Source organism: Mesoplodon densirostris, chromosome 1 (assembly GCF_025265405.1).
Source record: "Mesoplodon densirostris isolate mMesDen1 chromosome 1, mMesDen1 primary haplotype, whole genome shotgun sequence".
Classification (NCBI taxonomy): Eukaryota; Metazoa; Chordata; class Mammalia; order Artiodactyla; family Ziphiidae; genus Mesoplodon; species Mesoplodon densirostris.
Genome location: NC_082661.1, coordinates 106,246,447 through 106,264,931, shown reverse-complemented (window position 1 = coordinate 106,264,931; position 18,485 = coordinate 106,246,447). Strand labels below are relative to the sequence as shown.

Here is an 18,485-nt window from a genome sequence, read left to right as displayed (position 1 = left end):
GCCCAGGTGGCCTTCACTTGTCCCTGGCTGCTACACACAATCATACGCTGGAGACCTCCTAGTCTCAGGCTGGATGCCCTGAGGGCCTGAGCCCGGGAAACCCACCCCTTCCCCCCACGCTGAGGCCCTCTGTCAGTCATCAGCTGCTTCTAGACCCAGAGGGCAGCAGATCAGGCTCTGGCGAGTGTGCCCTGAGCCGCCTCCGTCGGAGGGTGAAGAGGCCTCTCAGATCATAGCCCACGTGGCTCAACAGGGTCCTGAGTGATGGGGGTGGGGGAGATGGCAAGGTCAGAGCAGTGACCCTGGCTAAGCCGTGTTACTGCCTCTGATGGAGCAGTGGGGCCCTGGCTTCGGCCCCACCAACTCATCCTCCTTCCAAGGGGCCCAAACCACAAATCTGACCATGTCCTCCCCTGCTCAGCAAAAGCCCAGCATTTGGTGCCTGAAGGGACCCAGTCCTGTTCCCCATCTGCGCTCCACCCTCACCCTCACCAATGGGATCATCACCATTTCTAAGTAAGCTGTGTCTTTGTAGCTCTGGTACCCCATTTTCCACTGACATCCTGCCCGCCCGCCAAGGCCCAGTCAGCTCAGCCAGCTTGCATGGCTCCCAGAACTTCAGCCCCCCAGGGTTAGGGTTAGGGCAGGTCTAGAGGGTCTGGGTGCTCATCTTTGCCCAGTTCAGGTGCAGGATCCAGCCCTGAACTGTCCTGAACTCCTGGAAGCAAATGAACACACCAGCAGAACCCAAGCCACATGTTAAGTCTTTGGGGTGAGGTTAAGTTTGAGCTTGTGCTGGCCTGGAATCCGCCCCTCCCCAGTCTCAGAGGCAGGAGAGGCTCTGAGAGGTTCGTTGACTCCTGCAAAGGGTCCCAGACTCTGCTCTGAAAATGTGTGTGAGGGTGTGGGCTGGGGGGCGCCCCTGTCTGGGAAGGCTGCCTGGAGGAGGTGGCTCTGGGTGGGCCTAAGAGGAGACAATAGCCGCCAGGACTCTGGGTCAGGTCGTGGCGGTGGCCTAGGGTGGGCACTTTGGGTCCTGCTCACCTTCCCCCAGCTTCCACTGCAGAGTCCAGAGAACAGGAAGAGCTGGGAATGGCCGGGAAGCCACACCCCCCGCCGTGGGGTGTCAGTCCCCACCCCCAGCCCCGGTGGTCTGGAATGCCCAGCTCAGACCAGGACCCATCTTCCCCACTCCCCCAGCCGTCTGGGGCGTGGTCTGCCCTGCCTGTGGTCCTTGCTGGGCCAGGACGCTCTCTGGAGGACTAGGGCCTGGCCGCCGGGTGCGTCTGTGCGGGGGGCCCTGCTTGGACCTGGAGTGCCCACCCACAGTGGGGCAGCTCCTGCAGGCAGCGCTCCAGCTGCCCCAACGCCTTGGCCGCCGGGCCACAGTGGGGGAGGAGGCGTTGGGCGGGGCGCCCCCTGGTGGCCATTAGGGGCTGCAGCAGGGACCTTGGAGGAACCCACCCGGTGCCCTGGTGGGGAAAGGGTAGTGTCCCCCAGCCCTGCCCGACCCACCCGCCTCCGGGGTGATAGTGCCCCACCAGCATCATCAGCCTCCAGGGCACTGACAGTCTTTCTCCTCTCCTTTCCGCGCCCCAGCCCCGTGTGGGTGTCCACCTGCCCGCCTGCCTGCCTTCCTGGTGGGGTGGACAGGGCCTGGGGGCAGGAGGCTGTATGCGGGCATATTTGTGGGGCAGATGAGCCATGGGTGGGGGCCGGCAGCAGGGGCACCTCCAGAGGCCAGGGTGTGTGGGTGCGGGAGTGGCCTGAGCCGAGCCTGCGGTGGAAGGGGGCAGGACCAGGACCGGGAGAGGAGGCGGCCTTCTCCCCACCTCCCCGGGGACCAGGCTCAGGGGCTCTTCCTGTCCCAGGGCCTCCCCGACCGCTGGGACACAGAGAGCTCTGGGTGCTCCCACCCTACACCCTCCCTCCTTGGACTTGGTGGCCTGCCCTGCGGGGATGCTGCAGCCTGCGTCTGGGTCCTGAGAGCCTGTGGGGGAGCCCCCGCCTGTCACCGGAAGCTCATGGGGGGAGGTGCTGGAGCGCTCCCGTGGCTTTCTCCCCAGACCTGTGTGTTGCCCCGAAAGGGGGTGGGGCGGGGTCCTGGCAGCTCCCCAGCCCCCCTCCTGCCACCAGCCCACGGTGTGCCATGGGCGCTGTGTGTCCAAGCTGCCCTCCCTGGAGATGGCCCTCCAGGACCAGCCAGCTGGGCCGGTGCTTCCCAGCACCCCCAGGTCACAGGGCTCCCTCTGCCTCTCGCGTGACCCTCCTAAAGGCCCGTGGCCCAGATGGGCCGCCTGCTAACTTCCGTGAGCCTCGGTTCCCCATCTGTGACATGGGATCCTGCCCCCTCAAGGGAGTGTCACTCGAAGGATTGTCATGGGGAGTGGAGGGGACGGCCCTCAGGAAACAGAAACAGGAACGAGGACAACGATGGTGACAACGGGGAAGCTGAGGCTCCGGAAGGGCACCTGCTCGAGGTCCAAGGCTGGCTCCCAAGGGCTGATCCCAAACCCCTGCCCCCACCAGTCCCGAGCCCCTGCTGTAGGTGGGCAGCAGGTCATTCCTTCTAGATCGTTCCTGAGTGGGGAACTCTGCCTTGGACCAACCCCTCCCCACCCCCAGGTCCTGGATCTACCCTTGGGGTGGGGACAGCCCTGTAGAAGGGTAGAGTGACCACACGTCCCCCACTGAGCGTGGAAAATCCCAATTTCTGGGCAGGTGGGACGGCTACTGACCCTCGTTGGCGCTCTCATTGCCACAGGCCTTCCTGCAGGACAGCTGGGGTGTGGGCTGCCGTCCCCTCCCACTGCACAAAAGCGGCCCAAGGCTGGCTTGGAGACCACCCCTCTGTTCGCTGGGGTCTAGGCCGTCCCTCTGGAGGGCAGCTGTGTCTGGGCTGAGGGTGAGCATCGGGGCAGACCCTCCTTCCTGGGTCTCCACTCCCTCTCCCACCCCGACCTGGTGAGTGAGGAGGACCACCACGTCCCAGGTCTGGAAGGTGACAACTGTGGGTACCTAGAGTAGAGGGAGGGGGACCCCCAGAGTGTAGCTTCACGGGGGCTTCCTGCAGGGGGCTGACTTCCTGAAGGCACTCCTGTCCAGCCAGTGATACAGGCACCGCCATCCACAGGAGTGGGAGGGACTCTGTACAGGTGGGCAGGCCTGGTCTTGGGCAGCTAAGAACACAGGTCTGCCTGGATGCCACTTCTCTTCTGCTCCCAAAGGACTCAGCGCTGCTCAGAGGAGCCCCTGTGTTCTGAAACACTTTCTCACCTACCAGAAAGAAAATGGGTGTGGTGGCCATTGGGGCCCCTTGCAGCCATGCCCCCATTTCTCTGGCCTCCCAACGCCCACCTCAGAGGGACTGGGCACCCAAGTCCCAAAGGAAGGCCCCATCGCCTTGGGAACCCCAGGGTTTGGTCTGCCCTCCTGCATTCTCTCCAGGGCCCCAGGTGGGGTGTCCAAGAGCACTGCCCACCCCAATGCACGCAGAGGCCAGGGGTCTGAGCTGAAGACACATGAGGAGAGGAGCTGGGCAGGGTGGGTGGGCAGTGGGGAGGCTGGAGCCAGCACAGGCAGTGGGAGCTGGCGGGGAGCGGCCACCCCTCTCCTGGGGGCTGGTGGGAAGTCAAGTCCTGCCCTTCGACTGCCCCAGGAGTCCAGAAGCCCCCAGCTTCCTAGAGGACAATGAACTTTAGCAAGAACCCCGTCACCTGCCAGACAGAGAAAAAGGAGTCCATCCATGTTGACATGAGGAATAAGAGTGTCTGCAATCTTTAAATAGATTTATGGAAATGGTTTTGAATTACAGCATTTAGAAAATAAAAATAATCTCCATACATAATATACCCTCCATTATATGCTTTTCTTCTCCCACAGAAGCTGATTTTGTGCGTGTGTATTCCAGTGTCAAATAGTAATTGGATTTTACCCTATAAAAGAAGCAGTAGGTGTGTCATCTCTCTAAAAATAAAACTGCAATCGTCATTGCAATGTGAAGCCTGAGATTTAAGCCTGAGGAGGTGTCCGTGCTGGGGCCCAGGGCCACTCTGGGGTCTGAGGAGGTGTGCCAGGGTCCCAGGGGTGCAGAGGGAAGGGGGAAGTGGCAGCCAAGCGGGCAACATCCGGGGGTCCTCAGCTCCCTGGAGAGCCCTGGCCTCGGAAGCTGGGAAACCTCTGCCTGCCGCCTGACCCCGCCGTCGGCTGGCAGACCAGGGTGGGCAGACCGCAGCAGGGGCACGCCTGCTTGCCCAGAGGACCACCAGGCCTGCTTCTGCAAGTCCCCTCTCCGACAAGAAATGAGACTCATGTTGTTGAGACAAGGTCCTGAGGGGAGCAGGGGGTGGGCAGCTGTGGGCTCAGGGCCCTGGAGAGAGAAAGGACAGCCTAGTCTTCCTGGTTTGGCCAGCATGTGGGGAAGCCCTGCAGTGCCCCAGGACCCGCCCCCCGCCACCCCCCAAAGGTGTCCACCATCTCCCCAGACTCAGCCCCAGGGGCCGAGGCTGCCCTGAGCTCAGACACCATCCCCACTTTTCCCTTCCAGGGCGGACCTTCTGCCACAGTTCAGCCTCAAGGCCGCATCTCAGCAGGGCAGGGGGGCAGGCGGATGGGCAGGAGGAAAGCCCACCCTGACCAGGCAGCCGCCTGGCACCCCCAGGTCCCCCCACTGGCTGAAGTGACCTCCTGTTGGCCCCTGCGGCTGGCCTGAGGTCCCCACGGATGCGGAGGCCAGGGCGGGTGGGACGGAGGCCCTGGACGTTCTGGAAGTCAGGGCGGCCTGCAGCCCTGGCAGCGGTGGTGGCGGCAGCTGGATGAAATGCGGTGAAGACCCTCCCATGGCCGGAGGCCTCCTCCTCGGCACCTCCTCCCTGGTGTCCTTTGGGGCCCTCACGGGCTTGGGGCACCATGTCAGATGCCCGCCTTGTCGCTGTAGAAGGGCGTGACGTGGAACATGTAGCAGTGCGTGCACACACGGACGGGCTTCACCTGCCCGTAGCGGGGCAGCGGCGCTGAGTGTGAAGAGCAGCGGGAGCAGAAGATCTGGAAGGCGAGGGGTGGGAGGCGGGGCCGGTGGGCTGGGCAGGGCTCCCAGCAGCCCCTGCGCCTCACCCCTTCCTGACCTTGGCCTCTCAGGGGCGCGCAGCAAGGACAGAGTCGGAGCCCCAGGCGCCGCCGGCTTTCCTGCCCTTCCTCCCACCCAGAGCAGCCCAGGCGTGCGGGTGGGTGTCTCCCGGCCCCCCTGTGGGGCTGGAACCTTCAGGAAAACCTGGCGCAGGTCTTGGCCAGGAGGCTGGGCCGATGGAGGGGGTCCTGGCCCCATACCCAGGCTGCCACAGGCTCCTACTCAGACCCTCCATCCCCTCCCCGTCCCCAGGTCTGAAGTGGCCGGGACTGGGCACTGCACCATCGCAACCAGTGGGCGGAGTGCCTGGAGTCCACACCCTGTGCCAAGGCAGAGCAGGGCCCAGGGCTCAGGGGTGTCTGCACAAGGACCCCGGGGCATCGGTCCAGACTCCCGGACCTAGGCGCCACGTCTGTGACGGCCCCTGGGATGCCCGCAGCAACAGCCCAAGGGGCCGCGAGACGACCTTGGCCGCCCCACCTACCTTCCCACAGCTCCGGCAGTGGTGCTTCCTGCGGATGACGGTGAAGGGGGCTTTGCACGCGGTGCAGAAGCCGCAGGCCTCATCCGGGACCCACTCGGGCGGGTCTATGACAACGACAGGGGGGGACATGTCAGCCAGAGGGACCCGTGCAGTGGCAGCAGTGGGGACCGGTGGCTGGGGTGGGGGTTGGAGGCTGGCGGGTGTGCAGGAGCCTTCAGTGGGGCAGCCTGTCCCCCACTCCCCCTTCTGGTCCTCCCTGAGGCTCGGTACCGGCTGCGGTTTCAGGAAACTGACGGTGTCCCATGGACGGGTCAGTCTTTGCAGCTGTCGGCCATGCTCATCGATCGGACCCCAGCTGAGGCCTGCACCTCGCCCCAGGACTCGGGGCATGGGCAGGGAGCGTCCACCCGGACAACCCTCTCCCAGCCGGCACCCAACCTGGCAGGGCCCTTGGGCACAAACGGGGGCTGAGAAATGAAGAAATCAGCCCCCCCTGTGGACCCCTCCGTCAATCAGCCCCGCCCACCCCAGAGCTCTTCTTGGGTTCTTGAGGAGAGGGTGCTGAGGGCGTCTCATAGAGCCCGAGGCTGGCCCTGGCCTCTTCTGACACCTGTGCAGCCCGGCAGCTGCCTGTGGGCCTGTCCCATGTCACTTCTCCAGGCGATCACTGGGGGAAGCCTCTGGGCATCTGCTCTGGAATTTGGGTGGGAGGGTGTGTGACGGCGCTGGGAGAAGCCATCTTGCATGGGGGGACATGCCTTTCTTCCCACCCCAGACATAAAATGCCCACTGCGTACCAACCCTGAGCCCAGTACCGCCGCCCAGAGGGGGAGCGAACAACTGGACGGCTCCCTGGGGCCACAGCGTGGGCTCAGGGGTCTCCCGTCCACTCTCACACAACCCCCAAGGGAACTCAGCAAGGCCGCCCGCCCACCAGAGACCGGGGTCTCCTCGCCTCCCTCTCGCCCCCTCTCCTCACCAACCTGCACCTGAGGACCTGCCCCTCCCCTGCCTGCACACAGAACCACCCCTCCCCCCGACCCCTCCCACCCAGCTCTCCTGCTTCTGCTCTAGACCCCATCAGCTCACCCCTAACTGCAGGGAGATGGCTTCTCATGCTTGCCACCTGCCCCCGCCCCCGTGTGAAATCCTTGGCCGGCCCCAGTGACGCCCTGGATGGCGCCCGGCAGCTCCGGGGCCATGCCGGGCCAAGAGGCCAGCTCCAACACACAAGTCGAGACCCCTGCCCGAGGAGGATGGTGAGGGTCCTGAGGACTTGCTGGGTCCAGGCCCTGCCCTGCGAGCCACTCCCAGGAGGGGGCTGGACTGGCGGCCCACGGGGGGACATGGCCCTGGCTGTGGGCTGGGCCCCTCCAGACCTCGCAGTTCACCACCCGCACGCTCCTCGAGCAGGGGGTTTCGAGTTCCCGGCGGGCGTTCTATTTATGGCACCGTGTGCGATTTTCACAGGAGGGTAGAGAAGACCAGGGCTCAGGGCGTTTAGGAAGCAGGGAAGCTTGTGCGGCTGCCCCCAGGGGATCCCGGCCAAGGCAGCCCTACTGCACACCCGGGTCACCAGGCAGTGCGAGGGAGGCCCTGAGCCGGGACCAGCGCCGCCGGCCAGGCACACCGGGGCTAGCCGCCTCCTTCTCAGCTCCAGTCGCATTCGACACTCGCTCAGGCCCATCTGCCACTGCCCGTCTGAGCATCTCTCCAGGCCTCCAGCCCCTTCCAAAGGCCTTGGGCGGCCCCCTCCCCACAGATGTGTTGCCAGTGCCCCCAGCCCACCTTGGACGCTGCTTCCCTGACTGCCAAGCCACCGGTCCTGCAGCCGGCCGACCTCCAGGCTAATGGGGGAGCAGGCCGCTACGGGAGGCCTTTCCTGCGGGGCAGGTGAACACTGGGGGGTCGGCAGTGTGCCTGTGGCCTGGGACCAGCCACTTCCAGCTGTGGCCAACAGCCTGGACCCCAGCATCTCCTTGCTCCTCACGCCCTCCCCCTGCCCCCCAGGCTGAGATGTTCAGTAACGGGCCTGAGGTTAGGTGGCGGCGGCTCAGAAGACCTGTGCCCAACCTGGGAGCCCAGGAGGGAAGCTGGAGTAAGAGGCTGCACCCCCTGGGAAGCGGCACGTCTAGGCTTCTGGGGAGGGGCCCCCGCTGGAGGAGCGCTGCCCGCCCCAAGCCTGCAGTCCAGGGTAGAGCGGTGGAAACATCCAGACAGGGCTACTGCTCTCTGCTCAGCACGCAGTGCATTGGCCCCCGGCTCCCGGCACCTCACGCACCTTCCAAGTCTCCATCTCGGGTCTTGGCTGCGAGTTCGGAGGATGACAAGGTCTCCTGGCACAGAGCGCAGTCCTCCAAGGCCGCGCTCCGCAGGGTCTGGGTGACTAGAAGAGAGAGGGTGGCCGCTGGGGTCAATGGGCCACCGCTTGTCCTTGGGAGGTGCCGCCAGCAGGGAGTAACCCCCGAACAACCCATAGTCCTGCATGCGGAGTGGTCACCGCAGCCCTCACCCACCGTCCCTGCAGGCTGGGTGCTGACCCCGCGGGAGGCCTTTCCGTCCAAGTGCCCTCAGGTGTGCAGCTGGTTCTGCCTATGGGCCCCTGGCCCCAGGGCCCACCGTCCTTGCTTGCAGAGCAAGAAGGCAGCCCCAGAAGGCAGCCCCGCCCAGAATTCCCTGGCAGATGGGGGCAGTGTGGTCCAGTGGTGTGGACCCTGGGGGGCACAGCTGGGTCGACACACAGTACAGACTTCTCCTCCCTGTGGGCGAGGACGTGCCCTCCAGGGCTGGGCCGGCTGCCCTGTGTGTCCAGACATTCTTGAGCAGAAGCCCCTATGATGAGAGGCCACTCGCCCAGAATGGGAGCCTCAGCCCAGCAGAGGGTGGGAGAGCAGGGGTCGGGCCCCTTCCCCACGCTCGGACCCTGCCACCTCCTTCCAGGGAGCCAGGGGCCAAGCTCCCTGTGCCTTAGCATTCCCTCCCTGACACCTGCTCCCTCACCAAGTAACTCTGTTCTGTGTGCGTGTGTGTGTGCATGCGTGTGTGAGTATGTGAGGCAGCTCACAGACGGCCACTCCCCCGAGCAGGGCACCCACGTCCCCTCCTTGGCTCTTGGCTGGCCTCTGGCTGCTCTGACAGACGGAGTTTGGTAGAAGTGACAGTGTACCGCTTCCAGGTCCCGTCTCCAGGCCCGTCAGCTGTCGGAAGTGGGGTGGCCTGGCTGGGGCGTGGGCACATGGGGCTGTGACCCCCATGCGTCCCCAAGCCCACCTCTCAGGGTATCCGGGGCCTGTGCCCCTCTGCCCACAAAAGGCGGGTGGCGGTGCCATGCCAGGTCTGGGGGTGCAGATTTCCACAGGCCCACCACATCCAGGGGGCGGTGGGCACGATGGTCAGCCTAGGCTTCAGAGCCTGTCCCGAGCTGGCACTCACCCTTCTTTAGCTTTTCCTTGTCGTCCGTTTCCGGCTTGGTGGCCATGACCTGGAAGAGGGTCTTGAGAATACTTCTGAGGTCGCTGGCGTAGTTGGTCTGCAGCTGGTCGGCCACGCCTGGGTGAGGACGCCCGAGGAGGGGGGGTTAGGTGCTGGCAGCTGGTGAACCCAGCCAGGACTCATGGTCAGAGACCAACATGTCCTCGGGTGAGTGGGCGCGAGAAGAGGCTGCCCCGCCCCCGTGACATCTCCTTTGGCAGAAGCAAAAGCTCAGGAGTCAAGGGAAGGTGGCGGAGGGGGGCAAACTACCCAGCAGCCCTCCCCCAGGGGTCAGTTATTCGCCTTCAGGCTTTTATCCTGGCCCCTCACTGAGGGACGACCCCAGAGCCCCCAACTGTGCCCACCCACATGGCAGCACCTTCCGCTCACGGCCACCTCAACTGCGGGGATGCAGTGAGGTTCCACGTGGCTGGGGGGGCCGAGGGTGGACCCTGCCCAGACATGGGGCCCAGCGCCGGCTCCTCGGCACCCCCCGCCAGCCGCCCCCTGCTCCCTGGCAGGACAAGGCTTCTCCCACCCTCACCTGCAGAGGTTTCCTCTGTCCCTCAATTAGGTGGACTCGGCCCTTCTCAGTGAAGAGCGCTGCTAGCTCTTCATGGGCACGAGGGGCTGCCATTAACAGCAAAGCCAGGGAGTGACCGTGCACATCCCAGCAGCACATGGGCGCCCTGGGACCCATCACTGCACTGATACCGTGGCCGGTGCTTCCGGGGGCTTCCTTGCGTGCCAGCGGCCGTGTTGAGTACCAGCTGGCATGATGTTCCCCAGACCTCTAAACAAACCCGTGTAGTGGATTCCAGCAGATGTCTGAACCGAAGCTCAGAGTCACTCTGAGGTCCTCGTGCCCCCACCTGGCCTGGCTGGGGGCTGTGCCTGAGGGGCCCTCAGCAGTGCGGAGTGACCCCGGGGAATCATGACCCTGACTCTGCAGCATCCGCCAGTCCACAGGCTGCCCCGTGGCTGCCCCTCCACCCGGGGGCCCGGGAGTGCCGCGGAAACTCCAGGCCAGGGGAGCTGGGCTGCAGGACGGGCACTGTCTGAACCCGGCTGCCCCGGGGAGGTGTCGGGCAAGGGCAGGCAGGAGGCCCAGAGGGCGGACTTCACTGCACACTTGTCATACTTTTAAACCATGATAATGCGGCAGCTATTCAGAACACACAAACCTAGGGAAAGCGCTGCTAAGAAGACACCATTTGTGCTCACTCCCCTCACTGAACTCCCCAGGGAGACAAAACAGTCATCATCCCCATTGTCTGCCACCCCAAGAGAGGAAAGGAAGCAACATCAGTCGGGACAGGACGCACAATGAACTCTGACCTACAAATTGAACAGTCTCCCTGTGTGGGCGGCGAGGGGCCACTGGGACCAGAATGGGGTCCTCCACCCACTACGGGAGGGCCTGGCGAAGCACGACGCCTGCATCTTTACCGGGCCGGGCTCATGGCAGGGCTCGCAGGCGAACGATGAAGTGACGCGGTGAAGAAGGCCCCAGGCAGGGCCGACACCCCAGCAACCCAGCATCAGTGGGGAACCTCCCGCACCTGGGCCAGCCGCTCCCCTAAAGCACGCCCCCCTGCCCCCGTGTGTCCCCAAGCCCACGCCCCGCCCCAGGCCCAGAAGTGGCACCTGAAATGCAGACAAACAGGCGGTGAATCAGGTCGTGGCTGCCGTGGAACCGGGACCGGATCTTCTCTCTGATGGCCACGGGGCCTGCGTCCAGCCCCATCTCGTCTGAGGGGCAGGAGCCAGCTGTGAAGCCGCTGTGCAGAGAAGGAAACAAAGGAGCACAGGTGGAGGGGCGAGGGAAGGCAAAATCTCTGCCCGGAGGCCCCCTCATTGCGGGAGCGCACTGGGGCTAACGCCACGTGCTGAGTTCCTCCTGTGGGAGAGTCACTGCCCCTACTCACACCCTCTGCAGTGGGCTGATGGGCCCCCAAAAGATGTGTCCACACCCCAACCCCTGCACCTGCCAGCAGGACCTGTTTGGAAGAAAAGTCTTTGCAGCTGCAGTCAAGGTAAGGATCTTGAGAGGAGACATCATGGATTATCTGGTGGCCCTAAACTAAGGACAAATGTCTTTGTGGGAGACGGAAGAGGACACACAGACACACGGGGGAGGGGAGGAGGCGAAGTGACCACAACACAGAGATCAGGGTGATGTGGCCACAAGCCTGGGGGTGCCTGGAGCCACCAGAAGCTGGAAGACGCAGGAAGGACCCTCCCCCAGAGCCTCCGGAGCAGGGGCAGCCCTGTCAGATTTCAGATTTCTGGCCTCCCGCCTGTGAGAGAAGAGATTTCTGCTATTTTAAGCCCCCAGGTCGTGGTGCTCCTTTTACTAAGACCCGTCCTTCGTCCCCACCATGCACTTCCCTTCCCACGGCCCAGGGGTCCTGCTGCAGGTGCTGCTAGCTCTGCTGTTCAGGGGTCACCCTGCGGCCTTAAGTAGTGGCCGCAGTTGAGCCTAGACTGTTAGGGCGTCCACTGACTGTCCTGTTCTTAAATTATTTATCTCCCATCTTCTATTTCTATGGGCCGTTTTGTCCCACTTTCTGGGAAATTTCCTCTTTTTTTCTCCGACTTTCCCCTTGACATTTTTGCTACCAGGTTTTTAATTTCCTGCTCTCTCTGTTGTTTCATGGATGTGAAATATTTTATCTATCTAGAAACATTAATTATAATTTTTTTTCTGATTTTTTTTTTTTTTTGTGGCTGCGCTGCAAGGCATGCAGGATCTTAGTTCCCCGACCAGGGATTGAACCCGTGCCCCCTGCAGTGGAAGGGTGGAGTCTTAACCACTGGACCATCAGGGAAGTCCCTCATTATAATTTTTAAAAGTTGCCCTCAGTGGCCTGCCCTATCTCTGTTTCTGCTTTTCTGTGGGGGAGTTGGGTTTTTTCATGCCTGCCTCAAATGCAGAGACCCCTGTCAGAGAGAGGCCCTGGAGTGGCCTCCTGGCATGGCTGGAATAACGGACGCCCTCGCATCACTGGTGGGAGTGTAAATTGGTGGATGACTTTGGGGAGGTGCTCTGGCACCATCTCAGTGAAGCTGGCACACTCCTCAGCCCAGGGGCCATGGTCGGCACACACCCAAGACCCTGCCCTGTGCAACTGCAAATGTGGCAGAATCTTCAGGGCAGTTCTGGAAGTTCCAGTAAAATCCACCAGTGATGGAGGAGGAGAATCCACTGTCATCTTGTCACGCCATGGCCCGCCTGATCGTAGGGGGTGAGCAGCCCTGGCCCCTTGGGGATGTGGACAACCCTCGCTGACACGGCAGAGAGACGCACACAGCCGCCCGATGTCTCACTTAGGGGTACGTCCCTTGGTGTCAAACCATCAGGAAGCTCGGAGATGTGACGCGCCTGAGAATTCAGTGCAGGGGGAGCTGGGGCTGGAGAGGGCCCCAGACTGGCTTCATGGGCTCCCCCTGCTCAGCCAAGCAGAGATGCACGAGTGCACGTCTGACTGGCACACCCTAGCGACGTGAACATTGGCTTATAAGTAATATTTCTTTTTTTAAAAAATTTATTTATTTTATTTATTTATTTTTGGCTGCATTGGGTCTTCGTTGCTGCACGCGGGCCCCTCACCGCGGCGGCCTCTCTTGTTGCAGAGCACAAGCTCCAGGCGCACGGGCCCCAGCAGTTGTGGCATGCGGGCTCAGCAGTTGTGGCTCGCGGGTCCCAGAGCGCAGGCTCAGCAGCTGTGGCGCAGGGGCCAACTACTCCATGCTATGTGGGATCCTCCCGGACCAGGGCTTGAACCCGTGTCTCTGCATTGGCATGCGGATTCCCAACCACTGCGCCACCAGGGAAGTGCCCTTATAAGTACTATTTCACCAGAACGTGGAGGAGTGGTGGGAGGCTGAGGGCGAGGCTGGGACCCTCGTGATGATCTACATCTCTGCCCTCCCAGACCACCTGCCAGGTTTCCAGAGACGAAGCCCCTGACTTTCTGCCTGGGGGGTGTGGACTTGGCGGCCCCTGTCCTGGGAGCTGAGTAAGGAAAGGGGATGGACCATCACTGTCCAGGGTGTCAACTTCCATCAACACCCCCAGTCTCAGTTCACAGCCTCACCCAAAAGATTGGAAAGCAGGAGCCCAAGCAAATATTTATACACAATATTCGCTGCAGCATTATTCGCAAGAGCCCAAAGGGGAAACAACCCAAGTGCCCATCAACAGATGATGGATAAACAAAATGTGGTCCCTCCATACAATGGAATATTATCCAGCCTTGAAAAGGAAGAAAATTCTGACACCAGCTACCATACGGATGAACCTGTAGGACATTATGCCCAGTGACAGAAGCCGGTTACAAAAGGACAAACACTGTGTGACTCCACTTATGTGAGGTCCCTGGAGGAGTCACATTCACAGAGACAGAAAGCAGATGGTGGGTGCCGGGTGCTCCGGGTGCTGGGAAAGGGGGCTTTAGTGGGGACAGAGTTTCAGTTTGGGATGATGAAAAGTTCTGGAAATAAAGAGTGGTGGTAGTTATACCACATTGTGAATGTGTACAATGCCACTGAATTGTACACTTAAATACGGTTAAAATAGTAAAATTTATGTTATATGTATTTTGCCAAAATTAAAAAGTAGGGAAAAAAAAGATTTAGGACAGGGGAGCGCAGAGGAAAGGGAACTGAAAAGTCTAAGTAGCGAAGAGAGCTGATGGATTTGGCATCAATACAACAGGTTAAGAGTGAATACATGCTAAAAACCATTAAATTATACACTTTTATAGTAATATTTTTAATAATTAAAAAATTGAAGTATAGTTGATTTACAATGTTGTGTTAGTTTCAGGTGTACAGCAAAAATTATACACTTTTAAAGGGTGAACTGAATGGTATATATACTATATATCAATAAAGCAGTTACTGTTAAAGACCCAATTATATTAAGATATAGTAGCAATAAACAAGCTGAAAATGAAATTAAGAAACAACCCTATTTGCAATAGCATCAAAAAGATTTAAATATTTGGAATAAGCTTAACAAAAAAGTGCAAGAGTTACACACGGAAAACTACAAAACATCACTGAAATAAATTAGACCTAAATAAATGGAAAGACATCCTATGTTCATGGTTGAGGACTTAATATCATTAAGATGGCAATACTCCCCAAACTGGTCAATAAGTTCAATGCAATCTGTATCAAAATATCAGCCGCCTTTTCTTTTTCCATGCAGAAGTTGACAAGCTGATCCTAAAATTCATATGGAAATGCAAGGACTCAGAACAGCCAAAACAATCCTGAAAAAGAAACAAACAAGTTGGAGGACTCACACTCATGACGTGGACTTTAGTATGAAATGCCAGTAAATAAGACTGAGGCACTGGCATAGGACACATGACGATGGAAGAGAACTGCGAGGCCAGAAATAAACCCACACATTTGTGGGCAACTGATTTTCAAAAGAGGTGCCAAGATCATCCAATGAGGAAAGAAGGGTCTTTGCAAAAGATGGTGCTGAGATAGAGAAAGACCGTCTCTCCAATAAGTGCTGCTGGGAAAACTGGAAGCTGCATGTAAAGGGATGAAATTAGAACATTTGTTTCACACCACATATAAAAATAAACTCAAAATGAATTAAAGACCTAAATGGAAAACTGGAAACTATAAAACTCCTAGAAGAAGACACCGGCAGAACACTTTCTGACATAAGCCATAGCAATATATTTTTTTGGATCTGTCTCCCAAGGCAAAGGAAACAAAAGCAAAAATAAACAAATGGGACCTAATTAAACTTAAAAGCTTTTGCAACAGCAAAGGAAACCATCGACCAAATGAAAAGATAACCTACTGAATGGGAGAAAATATTTGAAAAAGATATGACCAATAAGGGGTTAATATCCAAAATATATAAACAGCTCATAAAACTCAATAAAAAAAAATTTTTAAAAACAGAGTAAAAAGTGGGCAGAGGGCTTCCCTGGTGGCGCAGTGGTTGGGAGTCCGCCTGCCAATGCAGGGGACGCGGGTTTGTGCCCCAGTCTGGGAGGATCCCGCATGCCACGGAGCGGCTGGCCCCGTGGGCCATGGGTGCTGAGCCTGCGTGTCCAGAGTCTGTGCTCCGTGATGGGAGAGGCTACGGCGGTGAGAGGCCCGCGTACCACAAAAAAAAAAAAAAAAAAAAAAAAAGTGGGCAGAAGACCCGAATAGACATTTTTCCAAAGAATACATACAGATGAAAAGCACATGAAAAGATGCTCAACTTCGCTAATCATCAGAGAAATGCAAATCGAAACCACGAGATATCACCTCCCACCCATCAAATGACCATAATCAAAAAGACCAAAAATAACAAGTGTTGCTGAGGATGTTGACAAACGGGAACCCTCCCACACTGTTGGTGGGAATGTAAATTGGTGCAGCCACTTTGGGAAACAGTATGGAAGGTCCCTCAAAAAACTAAGAATAGAACTACCATATGATCCAGCAATTCCACTCCTGGGTATATATCTAAAGAAACTGAAAACAGAAAAGATACATGCACCCCAATGTCCATAGCAGCATTATTCACAATAGCCAAGACATGGAAGCAACCTAAATGTCAATCAACAGATGAATGGATAAAGAAGATGTGGTATATACATACAATGGAATATTACTTAGCCATAAAAAAGAATGAAGATTTGTCAATTCCAACAACATGGATGGACGTGGACAGTATTATGCTAAGTGAAATTAGTCAGACAGAGAAAGACAAATACTATTTGTTATCACTTACATGCAGAAATCTAAAAAATAAAACAAACAAATGAATATAACAAAACAGAAGGAGACTCATGGATATAGAGAACACACTAGTGGTCACCACTGGGGAGAGGGAAGGAGGGAGGGGCATGATAGGGATAGGGGATTAAGAGGTACAAACTATTAAGTATAAAATAAATAAGCTACAAGGACATATTGTAACAGCACAGCGAATACAGCCAGTATTTTAGAATAACTTTAAATGGAGTATAATCTATAAAAATATTGAATTTCTATGTCGTACAACCTGAAACTAATACAATATTGTAAATCAATTATACTTCAATAAAATTTTTTTTTTCTGGGAGAATTGCATTTCCACACACAAAAGAATGAAGTTAGACCTTACCTTATACCATATACAAAAATTGACTCAAATAGATCAAAGGCCTGTATCTATTCTAAAATTCTTAAACTTAGAATTTTAAATTCTTTAAAATAATTCTTAAAAATTCTTAGAAAAGAACAGGAATCTTTGTGGTCTTGGATTAGGCAACAGTTTCTTAGGTGTGAAACCAAAAACACAGCAACCAAAACCAAATATCTTATTCAGCAGTTCCTCAAACAGTATGACACAGCAACTCCACTCTGAGGTATCTACCCAAGAGAACTGAAACACATATTCACACAAAAATTAAAATTAAAAACTTCTGTGCTTCAAAAGGTACCTTCAAGAAAGTGAAAAACCCCACAGAATGTGAGAAAATTTTTGCAAATCATGTATCTGTCAAGGGTATAGTATCTGGAATACAGAAAACTCTTGCAACTCAACAATAAAAAAATAAATAACCCAACTAAAGAATGGACAACGGATTTGAAAAGACATTTTTCCAAAGAAGATATACAAATGGCCAGTAAACACATGAAAAGATGCCATCATTAGTCATTTAGGAAATGCAAATTAAAATGATAATGTGCTATTTTATGTCCATTACGTTAACTATAAGAGTTTAAAAAGAAAACAGAAAATAACAAGTGTGGATGAAGATATGGAGAAATTGGAACCTTGTACATCCCTGGTGAGAATCTGAAATGCTACCGGAACTCTGGAAAACAGTTCAGCAGTTCCTCGTGCCGTGTGACCCAGCAATTCCACTTCAAGGTATCTACCCAAGAGAACTGAAACATAGATTCACACAAAAATTTGTACGTGAATGTTCATACATACTAGCCAAACAATGGAAGCAACCCAAATGTCAGTCATAAATAAAGGGATAAACAAAATGTGGTCTAGCCACACATGGGATTCATTTTTGGCCATAGAAAGTATTGACAGGTGCTACAGCGTGGATGAACCTCGAAAGCATTAGGCTATGTGACGGAAGCCAGTTACAAAGGTCACTTATTGTATGATTCCATTTCTTTAAAAAGTCTAGAAAAGTCTAGGCGAACCCAAGAGAAAGAAAGTAGATTAATGGTTGCCAGTGGCAGAAGGGAGGGGAGGATGTTTGGGGTTTCTTTATGGGGTGATGAAAATGTTGAGATTAGATACTGGTGGCAGTTGCGCAACTCTGTGAATATGCTAAAAACCACTGAATTGTACACTTTAAAAAGAATAAAAGGATGTTTTCCTTGTAATCATCTAGAGAACCCATATTCAAGAAAGAGCTCAAGCTAAATGCCCGTCAATAGTGGGTTGATTCAGTAAATTAGCTCAGTCATAGTTTCCACGAAGGACAGTTAATGATGCTGGAAGTTCTAAAATATTAAATAAAAAGGTAGCATTTTAAAAATTAGAGCTATCATATGTACATAAATGAGATTTGGGGAAATATAGTCAAGGCAAAGCATTAACATTACATTTATTTGAATAGTAGGACGATGGATTATTTTCTGAGCATCTTCTAAGATTGAGTATTACTTCTACGACCAGAAGAATAACCGTTAGGCTGAGGAGAGGCAGCGCCCACAGCCCTCCTGAGGCACAGAGTTTGTTTCTTAGTGGAGGGAACGCATGCTCTGGGGCTCAGCCCCGCAGCCCCTGCCCCTCAGATAAAGCCCTGAAAGTGGGGAAGCCTTTCTGGACAAGGTGCTGCGGCTGGCAGGCAGCTCGCCTGCAAGAAACCAGGGGAAGGGCCCTGACTGTCAGCTGAGCGTTGAGAGCTATGAAGCCTGCGGTTCATGTTGTGCCTTAAAAGAGCAGTGAACCCTCCCAGCAGACTGAGACCGAGGCTGGCTCACGGGTGGTGGGTGGGTCAGATCGCAACCATGGTCTCAACCCCAAGCCCTCAAGCCCTCTCCTGCTGCTCTGCAGAGTGGGGTGTGTGTGTGTGTGTGTGTGTGTCTGTGTGTGTGTGTGTTGGGGGCGGGTGTGGATGGAAAGAGAGCCAGAGGCTCCATAAAGAGCCTGGTCCTAGGCAGAAGAACCAACAAGGTGCTGCCCACGGGCAACCCAGCTGGGCTTGGAAGGGCCACTGGGAGCAAAAGAACAGAACACTGGGGGTGGGGCCTGGAATGTCACCTGGGGCCTGAGCTTGGGGCCCGGCCGGGTCAGCCCAGTCCTAGGGGCCACATAGATGGGCATTGTTTGGGCACCGGGGGCCCCAGGAACACTGCCCAGGGCCACCCTTTTGGAAGGGTGCTGGTCCTCCATGGGCACCTGCTACACAGCAGGCTGGG

At 56.5% G+C, this 18,485-nt stretch overlaps 1 protein-coding gene across 2 annotated transcripts in view; it reads right to left on the bottom strand.

Annotated features, from left to right (window-relative positions):
• Positions 1 to 4,911: 4,911 nt before the first annotated feature.
• ZFYVE28 (zinc finger FYVE-type containing 28) overlaps positions 4,912 to 18,485 on the bottom strand; it is a 70,306-nt gene continuing 56,732 nt past the window's right edge. For both annotated transcript variants that reach the window (XM_060089462.1, XM_060089472.1), the window contains 5 exons: positions 10,728 to 10,861; positions 9,042 to 9,158; positions 7,891 to 7,995; positions 5,610 to 5,713; positions 4,912 to 5,043 (listed from right to left, as the gene is read on the bottom strand). In XM_060089462.1, coding sequence (XP_059945445.1) covers positions 4,912 to 5,043; positions 5,610 to 5,713; positions 7,891 to 7,995; positions 9,042 to 9,158; positions 10,728 to 10,861 — 592 coding nt within the window. The remainder of the gene's footprint in view (positions 5,044 to 5,609; positions 5,714 to 7,890; positions 7,996 to 9,041; positions 9,159 to 10,727; positions 10,862 to 18,485) is intronic.